This window comes from Danio rerio, chromosome 7, assembly GCF_052040795.2.
Source record: "Danio rerio strain M-AB ecotype USA chromosome 7, GRCz13ab, whole genome shotgun sequence".
NCBI lineage: Eukaryota > Metazoa > Chordata > Actinopteri > Cypriniformes > Danionidae > Danio > Danio rerio.
The window spans coordinates 31,767,489-31,782,562 of NC_141027.1; the positions used below are offsets into that span (position 1 = coordinate 31,767,489).

General features: G+C 34.8%; 1 protein-coding gene across 2 annotated transcripts in view; it reads right to left on the reverse strand.

The window, feature by feature from the left end:
• The window catches only part of igdcc4 (immunoglobulin superfamily, DCC subclass, member 4), a 129,294-nt gene that overhangs the window by 47,802 nt on the left and 66,418 nt on the right, over positions 1-15,074 (reverse strand). For both annotated transcript variants that reach the window (XM_087261269.1, XM_087261270.1), the window contains exon 4: positions 3,189-3,322. In XM_087261269.1, the coding sequence (XP_087117395.1) occupies positions 3,189-3,322 (134 nt within the window). The remainder of the gene's footprint in view (positions 1-3,188; positions 3,323-15,074) is intronic.

Below are 15,074 nucleotides of genomic sequence, written 5' to 3' on the forward strand. Positions count from 1 at the left end.
AGTACCGATCCATCTCCCTCATCTTCCCACACTTTCTTTTATTTTATTTAGTTCTTTATCTCTCTAGCCTTCTCTGTCTTTGTTCCTCATCTCATTCCTCTATTCCATCCCTCTTTTTGCCCCCTCCATTTCATCAGCCGAGCAGCCTTAAGGACAGCAGGAAATCAATTCTGCCTGCAACACAGACCACCTCTGCAGAGGGCACTTAAACATACATACACACACACACACACACACACACACATATAGATGCACAACTCTGAAAGTGCCACTGCAGATATATACAAACTTCATAAAAAGATTGGTAGAGAAGCACACAACTGATATTTTTCAGAATTTTAGAAACTGTATTATGAAATATACAGGAATATTCTTTCAAAAAAAACTAAACAAATATCAAATCTAAGCTGCACAAAAGATCATTTCAAAATGAAAAGACATCAGAAAGGTGAAAAAACACAAAACCAAAAAGTGATTTTTACCTATTATTTTGTCATGTAAACATTTGTTTGGTTATTCTATCAGGCAAAAGTGTTTCATTCATTCATTTCTTTTCGGCTTGGTCTCTTTATTAATCGGGGGTCGACACAGTGGCATGAACCACCAACTTATCCAGCACATGTTTAAGCAGCAACCCATTTCTGGTAAACATCCATACACACTCATTCACACTCATACACTACAGACAATTTTAGCCTGACCATTTCACCTGTACCGCATGTCTTTGGACTGTCGCGGAAACCGGAACACCTGGAGGAAACCCACAGGAACGCGGGGAGAACATGCAAACTCCACACAGAAACACCAACTGACTCAGCCGAGGCTCAAACCAGTGACCTTCTAGCTGTGAGGCGACAGCACTATCTACTGTGCCACCGCATCGCCGGCAAAAGTGATTCGCTAATCCTGTTCCTAGATTCATTTAGATTCATTTCATCTGTGCAGTGTCAACATCTGTTTATGAGCATTAAATCACACAAATAAGCTAAGCTTTTAGTAACTCAGTCTCTCTGTGGCCAAAGTGTCACAGACACAATTTTTTTGGAAGGATTCAAAATGAATGGAATCACTATCTGGATAGGATTATGTTAGGATTATGAAGTTTTGGTAGCATTGCGTTCCAATGCAAGTGTGATGTACAGTATATATTGTAGAAGTACCTTCTGTTTTTTTGTTTTGGGGGTACTTCATGTCTTTATCACTTCATAGCTATCAATCATGAAATGGACAGGTATAAGTGCCCTGGATGTACAGTTGAGGTCAGCATTATTTAAAAAAAAAAATTTAATTAAAAAAAATAATTTTTAAAAACTGCTTTTAATCTAGACAAAATATAACAAAAAAGACTTTCTCCAGAAGAAAAAATATTATCAGACATACTGTGAAAATTTCCTTGCTCTGTTAAACATCATTTGGTAAATATTTAAAAAAGAAAAAATAATTCAAAGGGCTTATAATAATTCTGACTTCAACTGTATATAAATACGATGGCTCAGACCACTTCAGGAGGTGGTCAGTGACGCATTCCATATCAAACTGGACTGGCCTAAATGCATCTGGTTGTTAAAAACACAAACTGTATGTAAATTGTACTCCTTCCAAAATTAAAAAAAGGTGAGAGCATTGTGTTGTCAGCTAAATGACCAAAAGATAACAGCACAAATGCATAAGTAACAGAATGACACAGATGGCAATTTGTACATTATGATTGCTTAATTTTATTTTTTACCACAAATGTTTAAATGAAAATGTTAAATCAATATCAAAACTCAGAATTATTAGCCCCCCTTTGAATTTGTTTTCTTTTTATCAGGGGGGCTAATTCTGACTTCAACTTTGTATATATATATATATATATATATATATATATATATATATATATATATATATATATATATATATATATATATATATATATATATGTGTGTGTGTGTGTGTGTGTGTGTGTGTGTGTGTGTGTGTGTGTGTGTGTGTGTGTGTCTTTTTTTAAAGAAAATTATTCTGTTCATCAAGGCAGCTTTTATTGAATGTGAAAAAAATGGTTAAATATTAATAAATTATGTGTATATTTGCTTTTTTATTGTGTGTAGTTTCAAATGAAATGATCACTCCAGTCATTGTTGCTTTTAGTACCATTACCATTAATTATAATAATAATTTTAAAACATTTAAAAATTGTACTGACCTCAAACTATTGACTGGTAGTGTGTGTGTGTGTGTGTGTGTGTATGTATTTACATATTTATCTCACACTTTCGTATGTTGTAAATAAGCAGGTTTATGTGACACTCAGTGTAACCTAACTAAATTTCTACATACTGTAGCAGAGGATTTGTAACCATATCCGTTTTGTGGAGACACATATGTGGTGAAATGTAAATGCAACCATTTTTAGAAATCTATCCCGTCAGAAAAAATGCATGAAGTGACTAGGTGTAAACAGGCCAACAGTATCTGTTGACCTGGATGCGTGATGTCAGACCTAACAAATGGATTTAGAGAAAATAGGATAGATATTAAACACTACCAGTATCAATGTTACTAGTAAACCCTGGCTGCAGTTCTACAAGTCTTTCTGAGGGGTTGTAGCTCTACTTTAAGTCTTATATTCACACTTTGAGTGTCACATTTCAGCACAGATTGAGGTAAACCCAACACTATGTAATGTAACCTTTGCAAATAGACTGGAATCGAAGGAAGAAGCAATTAAAAACTCTCCTGGACTCAACTGCAACCTCAAAAAAAGATTTCACATAGAAAAAAGTGATAAGAACTCAAAGTAATACACCTTGATTAAATTACATATTACACTGTGTTCTAGGCTAGAGGAAAATGTACAAAAAAAAACATGCTGGTAATTTTCTACCCAAACATTATCCACTTTTCATCCACTTTTTTTTTTCTGAAAAGCAATAAAAACAGACCACTTAATTCCAAAGGGTCAGAGAGAGGGCACTTTTAAAACACACACACAAACTAACTTTACAACTAATTATTAAATGCAACTCTATAATTCTGATGTTTTAATGAATTCAACAGAAAGCACTCACTGACTCCTGAAAATGTGTGCGTCAGAGAGAAGGGGTGAATGGAGCTTCGGGGTTTTATGTGAGGTGCACAGATCATGAATAATGAAAAGCTCTTCTATAATGGGGTAATTAGGAACAGGTCTTTGTGTTATGCAGTACCTGGGCTGACTGTGAGAGAAGCATCCTGGCTGAATCGCTTGCGGGCAGAGTTGAAGGCAACACAACGGTACAAGCCTTCATCTTCTTTGGAGACCTCTAAAATCTGCAGCACTCCGTTAGGAAGAGATATGTACCTGTGTGACAGAGTGAGAAATCACCATTAGCATTCTAAACCACCAAAAAATCTCAAATTCTTCCAAACTTGTAGGTATTTTGTTTTTGGAGCTGTTTGCTATGTATTACAATGATTTTCTTTGAGAAATCAATCAAAAGAAATATTAAAGTTAATCCAATGTGATTTACAATGAGGACGTCTTCAAGTGATTCATTGCTGTTATTGTTTTTTTTTTTTTTTGCTTAGAAGTGAGGAGCTCAAAAAATAAAACCATTTAACAAACCTAAAATTTGTTATTAGTATTTGAAGGATTTCCTGTTTTTTACTAAATTTGAATTAGATTGCAAATTCAGTGAAATGTTCAAATCATCTGAATCAGTGAATCATTGCCTGGAGACTCACCCTGGATGAATATTTTGAATCAATTTCTCATTAGCTGAAGTCTTGCTCTGAGCAGATCATTTGAATCGCTAACTGTGGACTCTTTGAATTGATCTTTTGAAACAGTAGGTTGTTCACTTTAAAACAAAATAAAAAAAATATTTGCAAAAATAAAACCTAAATTTTGTCATTATTATTTCAAGCATTTCAAGGATCCCCGTGTTTGACTTCATTTGAATTAGTTTGAAAATTCAGTGAATTGTTTACTGAAGACTCACTCCAGCCAGATCATTTGAATCAGTAGTTTGCTATCTGGCCATATTTTTTATCAGATCATCTAAATTGATGAATCATTAACTGGAAACTCGCTATGGATGGATCATTTGAATCAATTTCACATTTACTGGAGAGGTGCTCTGAACACTTAATTTGAATCAGCACATCATTAGACTCCCTCTGACTAGATCATTTGAATCAGAGAATCATTAGCTGTAAACTCACTTTGGCCGGATCGTTTGAATCAGAATATTTGCTATCTGGTCAAAAAAGGAGATCGACTAAATCGGTTAATCATTAACTGGAGACTTACTCTGGACGGATCATTTGAATCAATTTCACATTAACTGGAGAGGTGTTCTGGGCATGTCATTTGAATCAGCAAATCATTAACTGTAGCCTCACTGTGGCTGCATCACTTGAATCAGTAAATTGCTAACTGGGCTCTTTGAGCAGATCATCTCAATCAGTGAATCATTAACTGGAGATTCACCCTGAATGGATAATTTTAATCAATTTCTCCTTAACTAGAGTCTAGAGCTTTGTCCAAAATCACATACTTCCATCCACTTGTTAAGCGTTGACGTGTTGGTGAAGTATGAAATACTGTTTCCGGGTCCAAGCTGCCACTCATTTGAATTGAGAAAATATTCGTTTACGATCACTTTTCATTTATATCACACATTAAAGTGAATTGTATATAAAATCATGGTGTACACAACAGTCTCAGGGCTTGCTGCATCACAAATACCAAAATTTTAACAATTTATAAAAAAAATGAATCACTTTCTGGCCATCGGATATTAGGCATGGACATTTATATTGCGATCATGATTTTTGAAAATATTACAGCGCTTTGTAAACATTTATTATTACCATTTGATGAATCTCCCCATACGGTTTAACAGAGCGCTTGGACCCGGAAGCCGCTTCGCGTGATGTCACACTTAACAAGCGGATACTATATAGTATGATAAAAACAGTATGCCAGCTGAGTAGTATGTCTGAATTCATAGAATTCGACAGACAGCATGTGTGAAATACCCAGATGACATACTGTACTACTTCTGACAAGATTCTGAAGTGCACATTCGATGGACGCTACAATATCCCATAATGCATCGAGAGAATTTATGAACGGAAGTGAAGTGATGAAACTGACGCTGAGAGTTCCATTCATGCTACTGACTTTTATAGAACAGAGATACCCGAACTAGGGCCCGTGGGCCAAAGTTGGCCCGTTGTAACCTTTGATTTGGCCCATTATCCCATCTGAGAAAGGAGTACGAATGATGGGCAGAGTTGGGGCGAATGATTTTAACAAAGATTGTCATTTCTAGTTTAAAATAATCTTTTTTGTTTGTTTGCTTTAAGGCTGAGCTACAAAAAAGCCAACAGATATTAAATGTTTCAATTAAATGTTACTCGTAAATACATAAATAACTATTTTGTAAAAATGTAAATATGGTCACTTGACAGTTAGAAGACAATGCAGAAGACTACAGTAGCTTGACTAGCGTAACCCAGTCTGTTATAAATGAGATCATTTTTACTGCTATAGGTTTATTATAAAAACTTAAAAAAAAATGTATACAACATTAATTAATACAAAGCAATGTTTTCTAGTTATTTTAAAATATTATTAAATAAATTAGGAAGTACCCATGGTAGCTATATTTACCTTTGTCCCACTAGCCTCAAGTTTGGTTTTGGGCCGTTCATAAGTAAAAGTTTGGGCACCCCTGGTATAGAACATACTTTTCTAACAGCCGAGTAGTAAGTTTAAATTCCAATGCAGTACCTATTGAGCAGTAGGTGATTTCAGACACAGCCTTGTTCTGAGCATTTCATTTGAATCAGTAAATCGCTAAGACTCTTTGATTGGATCTTTTGAATGAGTAAATTTCTCACTATAAAAGGAATTGATTAAAAAGCTGCCTAATTCTTTAATCAATTACTCAGTACAATTTGTGAACTGATTTAACAAGTTAACTAACAAGTTTTAGCACGTTTGCAAATTTGATGCTACCATTTTCTCTCTGGCCTGGTGTTGATTTCTCCAGATGAAACTTCATCAAAATAACTTTTTTAAAAAGTACGCCATTTTGTTTTGGAATGAACCTAATATCCAACACATCTCTATGAATGCTTAATAAAATAATAACTTTGTGGAAAATATGAACTATATGTTATTAAAAAAAAAAAAAATCAGATGAATTGATTTATCATTATCACATGACCTACAAATGTCTGCTGCATCCAGGGGTGGATTTAGTGATTTGAGAGCCCTAAGCAATTCCAGCCATGTCCTAAAATGCACCCTTTGTACTATTTTTTTTTTATCACTCAATTTCATTTGCTACATTTTACCGTAATGCAATTGCTACACCTTTTTAAAAACATTTATTTAAAGATTCATGTCATCATATACAATAATATAGCCATCTATTATACAATCGTCCATCGGCTAGTAATTCAAGTCTTTTGTAAATGGTAAACTTAGGGTTAAAATAAAATTTAAAAAAAGTAATAAAATTAGTGTTTCAAGATACATTAATTGCTACATATTTAAATGATTTGTTTTCTTAAAATGAATTAACAACTAAAAATAGTAAAGAATCTTTATTAGAATATTTAAATTTTTTGTAAATATTTACCTAATTTGACTGCCAGACTGCTCCATGATTGGGGTGGGGAATAAATTTTCTTAGATGTAATAATTATGTCAAAATTTTCTTTGTTACTCCCTCACAACACAAAATGTGATATAAAACAATCTCATATAATTTATGGGTAAAATTTATATTTGTATTTATTTATCGGGTGCCCCAGATTTCCTTACTCAGGGTGCTTTCACATCTGTGGTTCGGTTTATTTGGTCCGGACCAAGGGAAACAAATGACACATTTTAGCATTTTCTGCTGTTTTTGGGTCCTTTTCACAACACACTGATTGCTTTGATCCGAACCAGTTGAAAGGAACCAAAATGTAGTCATGGGACAAAATCCACATCACTCATTGGCCAGATGTTATTGAACGTATTTCCTAAACTGCTTTTCAATTGGTCATAATTAACATGTGGGAAAATGCCAATGGAACTCCTACAAGTAAACAAACCGGCAGACACAAAATGTCGATTTTTACTATGGAGGGACCAATGCGTTGGCTGATTGTATCCCAGGTCATAATATACTATATACTTTGTATACTTCACTTTAGACAAACTATACATTTTGATAATGAAGGTGATAATGAAGATAATGAAGCCGCGACTGCGGCTGGAAAACAATGTTTAAATGCATTGTAAACGACGAAGGTGCATCACAAGTCACTACAGGAGGAGGAGACGTGAATTAATTTAGCTAAACTGAAAAATTACCAACGATCCATCAGGTTAATGTTTACCCTATTTCTCCCACTCTGTTTAAAACTGTTGGTAAAGTGCTGTCAACAAATATTTTTCCTCTACACCCCATTAGTTGGGACAGCGCATTGGACTACTTCAGCTGAATTAGTTCAAAAAGGCCCAGTACTTTTTGCGGTTGAGTCTGTTTTAGTTCGGATAATAACTAAAACACCACAAACTAACAACTCCAGGGTACATTTGAAAGCATACTGAGACCACCTCGTTTAGGAGGTCTCAACACGCTTTTTTGGTGCGCTTTTGGTGCGCCCTCAAGTGCGATTGCTATACTCACACCTGCCCAAACGAACCGCACCAAGAGAGAAAACGAACTCTAGTGCAATTCAACCGAATTAAATAAGGCAGGTGTAAAAACACCCTTATACACTTTTGTTACTTCTGTGAATTTGAACACTTCTTTAGTTAGACTGTTTTTCGACCACCATGTAATAAAAAAAAGAGTGCTATTTTGGAAGAAAAATGGAAGTGTTTATTTTTTTAGCTTTTTTCTAAACCAAAAATACTTTTAATATCTTGAAAAGAACAATCTGCTATACATCACAGCACTAACAACACTTCAGCTACATGTAAAATGCCTATACAAAAATCGTACAGCAAAAATAGCAGCAGGAGAGTGAAAAATAGACAAAAAAAATGGCAGAGAATAAGAGCTGCAGAGACTCAGAGTTTAGTCTGCAGATGTAACAGAGCAAAAGCTTGTATCTTGGAGAGTCAGATTCTCTCTTCCTCCAACTCTTTCGCTCTTTGTTTGCGGTGGCGAGGTCAGGTTGCACCACTAATATTCATTCCACAGACATCTTTCACCCCCAGAGACTGCTTTCAAATCCCCTTTTCATTCAGCACAGATATTATACACCATTAATCTTGTAGTCTCATCCCCAAGAGCAAGAGTCTCTGGCAGAAAGGCCAGAAAGACCAAGGTTGGGTGAATTCGTCCATCTGTGAGTGTGAGCGGGTTGAAATCGCGTGTGCGTGACTGGCTATTGTCGAATTCATTGGGTCTGTGAGAGTTCAGCCGAGGACACGTTCACGCCAGAGCTGCACCTCTAGCGGCACGGCTGCGCTCGGGATGTAAATGAGCGACTGACTGCAGCACCGGCAGCCGCCAGAACACGACAGAGCGTATTAATGTACGGCTAATGTGCAACTGTGTTCTCATTAATATGGAGAGGGGCTGTGAATACAAAAGACGCTTTTCACAGATACAAAAGAAAGCATCTTAAGCAGACAGGGAGTGATTTCGGAGGCTGTTTCCAAGTGATCCCGTTTTAAGCTGGTTTTCATTTGTAATTACAAAACTGCTAGAGACAAAAGAGCTGTTAGAGGTCAGAGATGTGTGAAGATGCACTTGCAAGCTTATTGAGGCTATTGGAAGCTTTACTACTGTACCTACACGCAGCTTAAATTTGGATAGCTGATTGGAAAACAGAGTCAGAGAGTCATTTTGATGAACATCCTTTTAATTAAGTAAATATGTTCATTAAACCATGTATATACATATATACTGCATATGTTGGCAAATAAAGTAATTGGCTGCTTTGAAGTTATTACAGGTTATCTGCTTTTAATATTAATGGGTTGTTGTTTTAAAGTAAATGTTCCTTTGTGTTTTTTTAAACAACTAATAATGAGTCTTCAGAATTTATTGAATATTTTCAGTAGGGCATTTATTTGCAATGTGTCAGTATAAAGCATTCCATTTATTAAAACCTTAAATAATGGAAATATATATAATAAAATATATATATATATATATATATATATATATATATATATATATATATATATATATATATATATATATATATATATATATACAGTAATATAATTATTTCCAATATTTAGGGTCTAAAATAATAGGATACTTTATGTTGACATACTGTCACATGTGTTAAATTACACTTATCTTTTTAGCCTTGAAGACAAGTTATCAGTAGTAGAAAATAAACTTATAAATCAACATTTTTTGCTCAAAACGTGTAATGGCAAAGGCAGAGTTATGGCTGCTGGCTGTTTATAAGGATGTTGGTTTACTGCTTTGATGCGTCAAGCGATTGCTTGTAAACAGTCCAGTTTTCGGATGTGGTACTTTCATGTTAACATAGCATGCATGCCTTGTGGTACTCTCATAAAAGCATATCGGAAATTAACCATTTAGTTTACATACACTGTAAAAAAAGAATTTTTTTTTTTTTTTTTTAAATGTCTGATGGTAAACGTTTACTATTTTAGGTCCATCAAGATTACCCAAATGATTTACATTTTAGAGAATTTTAAAAATTTTCTAGACAGTCAGAAGTTTACATACATTTCCTTGGTATTTTTTTTTCTTTGCTTTTAAACTGTATAACTTTGGTCAAATGTTTTGGGTAACCTTCCACAAGCTTCCCACAATAGTTTGAAGGAATTTTGGCCCATTTCTCTTGACAGAATTGGTGTAACCGAGTCAGATTTGTTGGCTGTCTTGCTCGCACAAGCTTTTTTAACTCCGCCCACAAATTTTGTATAGGGTTGAGCTCAGGGCTTTGTGATGGCCACTCCAAAACATTCACTCTGTTGTCCTCAAAGCACATTTTAAGAAATTTGGCAGTATGCTTAGTGTCATGGTCTGTTTCGAAGACCCTGATTATTTTAAACTGGCTAAGTTTTAATTTCCTGGCTGATGTCTTGAGATTTTGCTTTACTATTAAATAATGTTCTTTCTACATAATGCAATCTATGCTGCGAAGTGGACCAGTCCCTCCTGCAGCAAAACAGCCCCACAATATTATGCTGCCGCCCCAACACTTCACAGTTGGGACGGTGTTCCTATGCTTATAAGCTTTCCCCCTTGTCCTCCAAATGTGACACTGGTCATTATGGCCAAACAGTTCAATCTTAGTTCCATCAGACCACAGGACTTGTCTCCAAACATTTGTCTTTTTCCGAGAGTAATTTAGCATATTGTAATCTGGCTTATTTGTTGTTAATTCTGGATTGTTAATCTTTCCATGTTGTTACACAAGGAAGCAGTGTGTTTGAGGTTTTCCTTAAATACTATTCAACAGTTGTGCCTCCAATTAACTCAAATGTTGTCAATTAGCCAATCAGAAACTTTCAAAACCTTGACATCATCATCAGAGCTTTTCCATCTGAGCTTTTTTAATAATCTTATTGTATGTAAACTTGATTTTTAAGAAAAGTTATAACAATTTCTCAAAAAATATCTCTCTCTGTATTCTGCTATTAAGCATAACAGAAACAAAATTGATAATCCTAACTTACCTAAAAGAGAAAAAGTTTAGTCACATTAACGCCTGACTTTTTAAAAATGGTTATGTGTCTTTTAATACAGTGTATGTATAAACTTCTGTATTCAACTGTATTGCTGTTTGATTAGCAAAACAATTTTTTTTTCTGTGAACTGTCATGCCATGTTCTGTTTCCAGCATTTAAGATCTTGTTTAAAATCTGTGATTTACTCTACTTATACAGTATAGGGTATATGCAGAGCTAGCGTTTCTTCCCATACCGATATACTTCTTGTACATTCTGAGACCCACATTAAAGCGTATAATCATTTAAGCAGTGAAGATCATTGGTTTTTAAAGAAAATAGACGTTAAACGCGCCAATTGTGGAATGGCATACAGTTCACTAGAAGCGTTTGACCCAGGTTACTGACAAGTCCTTCTACGTGCTTCTGTATACATTTCAGGATTTAAAGCAACAGTCACCAAAACAGCAAAGCCTAAAAAGGGTAGTTTCAAAGAGATATACAATTTTATCTATGTGGTATTTTGAGCTAAGACTTTACATACACACTCCAGGCACATCAGAGACTTGCAAAGAGGGGTATACTAGGTACCCTCTAACTGACTGTATTCTGATTATGAACTAGTCTTACATTATTAATGCTGTTGAAGAAATATATAGTCACAACAGCATTTAGTCCAACGTTTAGTTTTGACTGGCTTAAAACCTTTCCTTGCATACCATTTTTTTTTGTCAGAGAAGGCAAGAAATTGTTTATTTTCATTATTATTTTAGTTTTATGTCTTTTGCACAACAAAATAATTTCCTTCACCTTCAGAAAATTAAGAATCATAAACTGGAGTCATTCATTTTTTCTTCGGTTTAATGACTTATTTATCAGGGGTCACCACAGCGGAATGAACCGACAACTCCAGCATATGTTTTATGCAGCAGCATAAAACTTCCAGCCGCAACCCAGTACTGGGAAACCCCCATACATTCTCACACTTTACACACTACAGTCAATTTTGTTTACCTAATTCACCTATATACTGTGGAAGAGACCGGAGGAAACCCACTTAAACAAAGAGAACATGCAAACTCCACACAGAAATGCCAACTGGCCCAGCTGAGACTTGAACCAGCGACCTTCTTGCGGCAAGGCGACAGTGTTGACCACTGAGCCACCGTGCCACCCCATAAACTGTAGTCACATATTGTAATTTTTCAATAAAGACAGTACTAGATTGCACAGTATGTAAAGAAAGAGACCGGAAACATTCATTTGTCTTCCAAAGGTGAACAAAAGTCTTACAGGTTTGAAAAAAACATGAAGCTGAATAATTCATAATAACAGAATTATCATTTCTGGGTGATCTTAACCTTCAAAAATGTTTTTTGCTCACAAGACATTAATAATAAACACAGTAACACAGTGTGAAATATTGTGAAATGTCATTGAAAAGAACTGTTTTCCATGTAAATGTTACTTGTAAATATTTTTGGTATCATGCCATTTGATGCACTCCAATAAACAGTTTCTGCCATACGCGGAGGAGCATTCCTCGGTGTATTCCTCAACAGAATCCGACAGCAGATGATGAAATCTCTCAATGATGCAATCACAAGACATTTTCATAAAAGTCTCAGTGTCCTTACTTAACCTTTCAAAAGTTTCCTTTTCACTTTGCATGTTGTTCGAAGCATCAACTCTTAAACTTCTTACTCAAACAATCTAATAAAAACAGGTCAAGGTATATAAAAAAATCTTTATATGAAAATTATTTAATCAACCGCATGCATATACAACTAATATAAGATACAAGTCTAATAATATTCATATTATAATAGCATACTAATGTTATTATCTGCCTGGATCTTGATATACCATTATTAAAGACTGATTTTAAAATGGCAACGATCCCCAAGGATACCAAGAGGAGAGATATCATTGAAAAGGTGCTGCTACATTATGAGAACATTATGTTCTCATGCCTATTATGTGTGTCTGAAAGAGACTGTGATTATATGTGTGCTTTAGATGTATGCTGCACAGCCATATCTATAGTGCTTATATGCGCTATTGTGTGTATGTGAGACGAGTGAAAGAGAGCGGGAGAGGCTTGCTCTTATAAAAGAGAAACAACACTCCTGTTTTTATTTTCAAGCATACTGTATGTCTGTGCAGGAGGGGGAAAAAGATCAAATATGATCAAAAATCAACAAAGAGAGACATAATGAGAAATAATAATAAAATCTCATCAGCGTTCTAAAACTATATGATTGCTCCTCATTCTATACAAACAAATAAGTAGTCAAATTACAAATTAGGGGATTGGCAAATGAAAAAATAAAATCTTGCATATCTGCAAATACTATAATGCCAGGGCTGAATAGGACCATACTAATTATAAAATGGCAAAAAGGAGAAACTGAACTAAACTCAACATATACTAAAAGTTTAAGTTGCTTGTAGATTGGCTTAATTCTAACAAAGAGAGCATGATTAAGCCTGATTATTCTGTTGTTTTTGAAGGGAAACTCAAAGCTGCAAGACAACTTTAAACGCTATGCATATTTAACAGTTAGAATATACCATATATATGCCAATTTATTACATGCAATAAATAAGTACTTTTGAATATGATACAAAAACCATCTGAAATTTTTTGGCATTTTTTCCCTCAGGCTTCTATGTCTTGATTCAGGTATTTTACTATTATGGCATGGAATGTTATTTTCATCGATTTTAACATGAAATAACTGAACCAAAACATAAGATGCAGAGAAAAATGCTCATTGTAGAAGAAAATTCTAGATGGCACTTAGAGGTTTTTGCATCTGAACTCTTCATATTAACATTTTTATCCCTTCATTAGTGAATTTAGCCAATCATTTTGATGCATTTAAACAAAACAGATTTATTAAATCATTATGTTCATTAAAACGGGAGTTTGGTCACCTAGCATCTTTAGTAATAAAAAGATGATGCATTTAAATTCAAACATGATTTATAATATAATATATTATAATGATATATGATAATATATAATAATAATAACAATAATAATAATAATAATAATCACAAACTACAAAATATCAACAAATTTTTTTATTTTCATGCTTCTCTTGATTTTTCCTGTTTCAAGAGTTCACACTTAGCTGATGATTAATTATAAAGCGTTTTTAGCATGCTAACCTCAGGAAAGAACTCCGAGCTCATAAGATCCTCGAGCCTCTCGTTTGCAGGGCGAGAGGGGAGTTTGAGCTCAGGTAGGTCTCGAGAACGCCCCTACTGTTTATAGCTAAGGACCAATTAGGAATTGCTAAGAAGAGATAACTGCTGACTAGGAGCATGTCTATGGTGCCAATTTGGATTAGTCAATTAACTTATGTCGCATGTCTTTAGACTTTGGGAGGAACCCGAGGAACCCAGGGGAAACCCAAGAGAGGATGGGGAGAACATGTAAACTCAACACAGAAACATGTAAAAAAAAACATTGAAACATAGCTGTCTAAATATAATGAAAAAACAATACATTGATACAGCAGGTCACATATGAAATACCTTACTAATGCATTATCAAAATGTCACAAAAAACATTAGACCATAACATCATTTTGCACATACTGAGACAACTGCAAAGGGTATTCTGTGATCAAACTTCTGTTGCATAGCCAACAGGAGGTTTTCCTGACCAAAAACATCTTGAAACAACCAAAATAAATCTGGAGTTTTTTTTTTTTCAAATGGGGTGATTGAAGTCGTTGACAGAAATCTGGTGGCCCCTTGCTATAGTAAGCCCACCGTTTATCACATGACACAACATACTTTAAACCGATGACCTGACTTCATTTGATGCAACAGTTCCTGCACTCTGCCTCCTCCCTCTGATGCCCAGCTCTTTGATGGGGCCCTTGCCCAACTCTTTGACCCCTGCTGGGCCTCTTTTACACAGAGCCTCCTCTCACATGCAGTCTTTCCTGCTATATGTTGACAAATTGCAGAAATGAATGGTTTTTCTCTGTTTTACATACTCTATTTTTCTCAATGTAGATCATTTTTGATGGTCTAAAATCCATATTTAGGCTTCAAAGTAATCCACGAGACACTAAAAGAACTATAGGTCTTCTGAACCAAAAACAATGTGGAATTTTCAGACAAATAATATAATAAAATTTGAACAAACACTCTTTTCACCTCAGCAATGTACATTTGTTAGGAAGTTGGATGGTATTTACATCCTGCATGGCCTTGGGCAAGTAAATAATTTGAAAATGTTCATTTTTGTGTGAACTACTCCTTTAAAATGCAAGCATAAAATGCAAGTTGCATCAGATTTTACTTCACTTCCATTGGACTCTTTGAATCAATCACTCTTTTGAGTCAATCACTTACCAAATGGATGACTCTATGATTTGTAATTGCTTTAAGTCTTTCTAATGTGTAAAGTCTG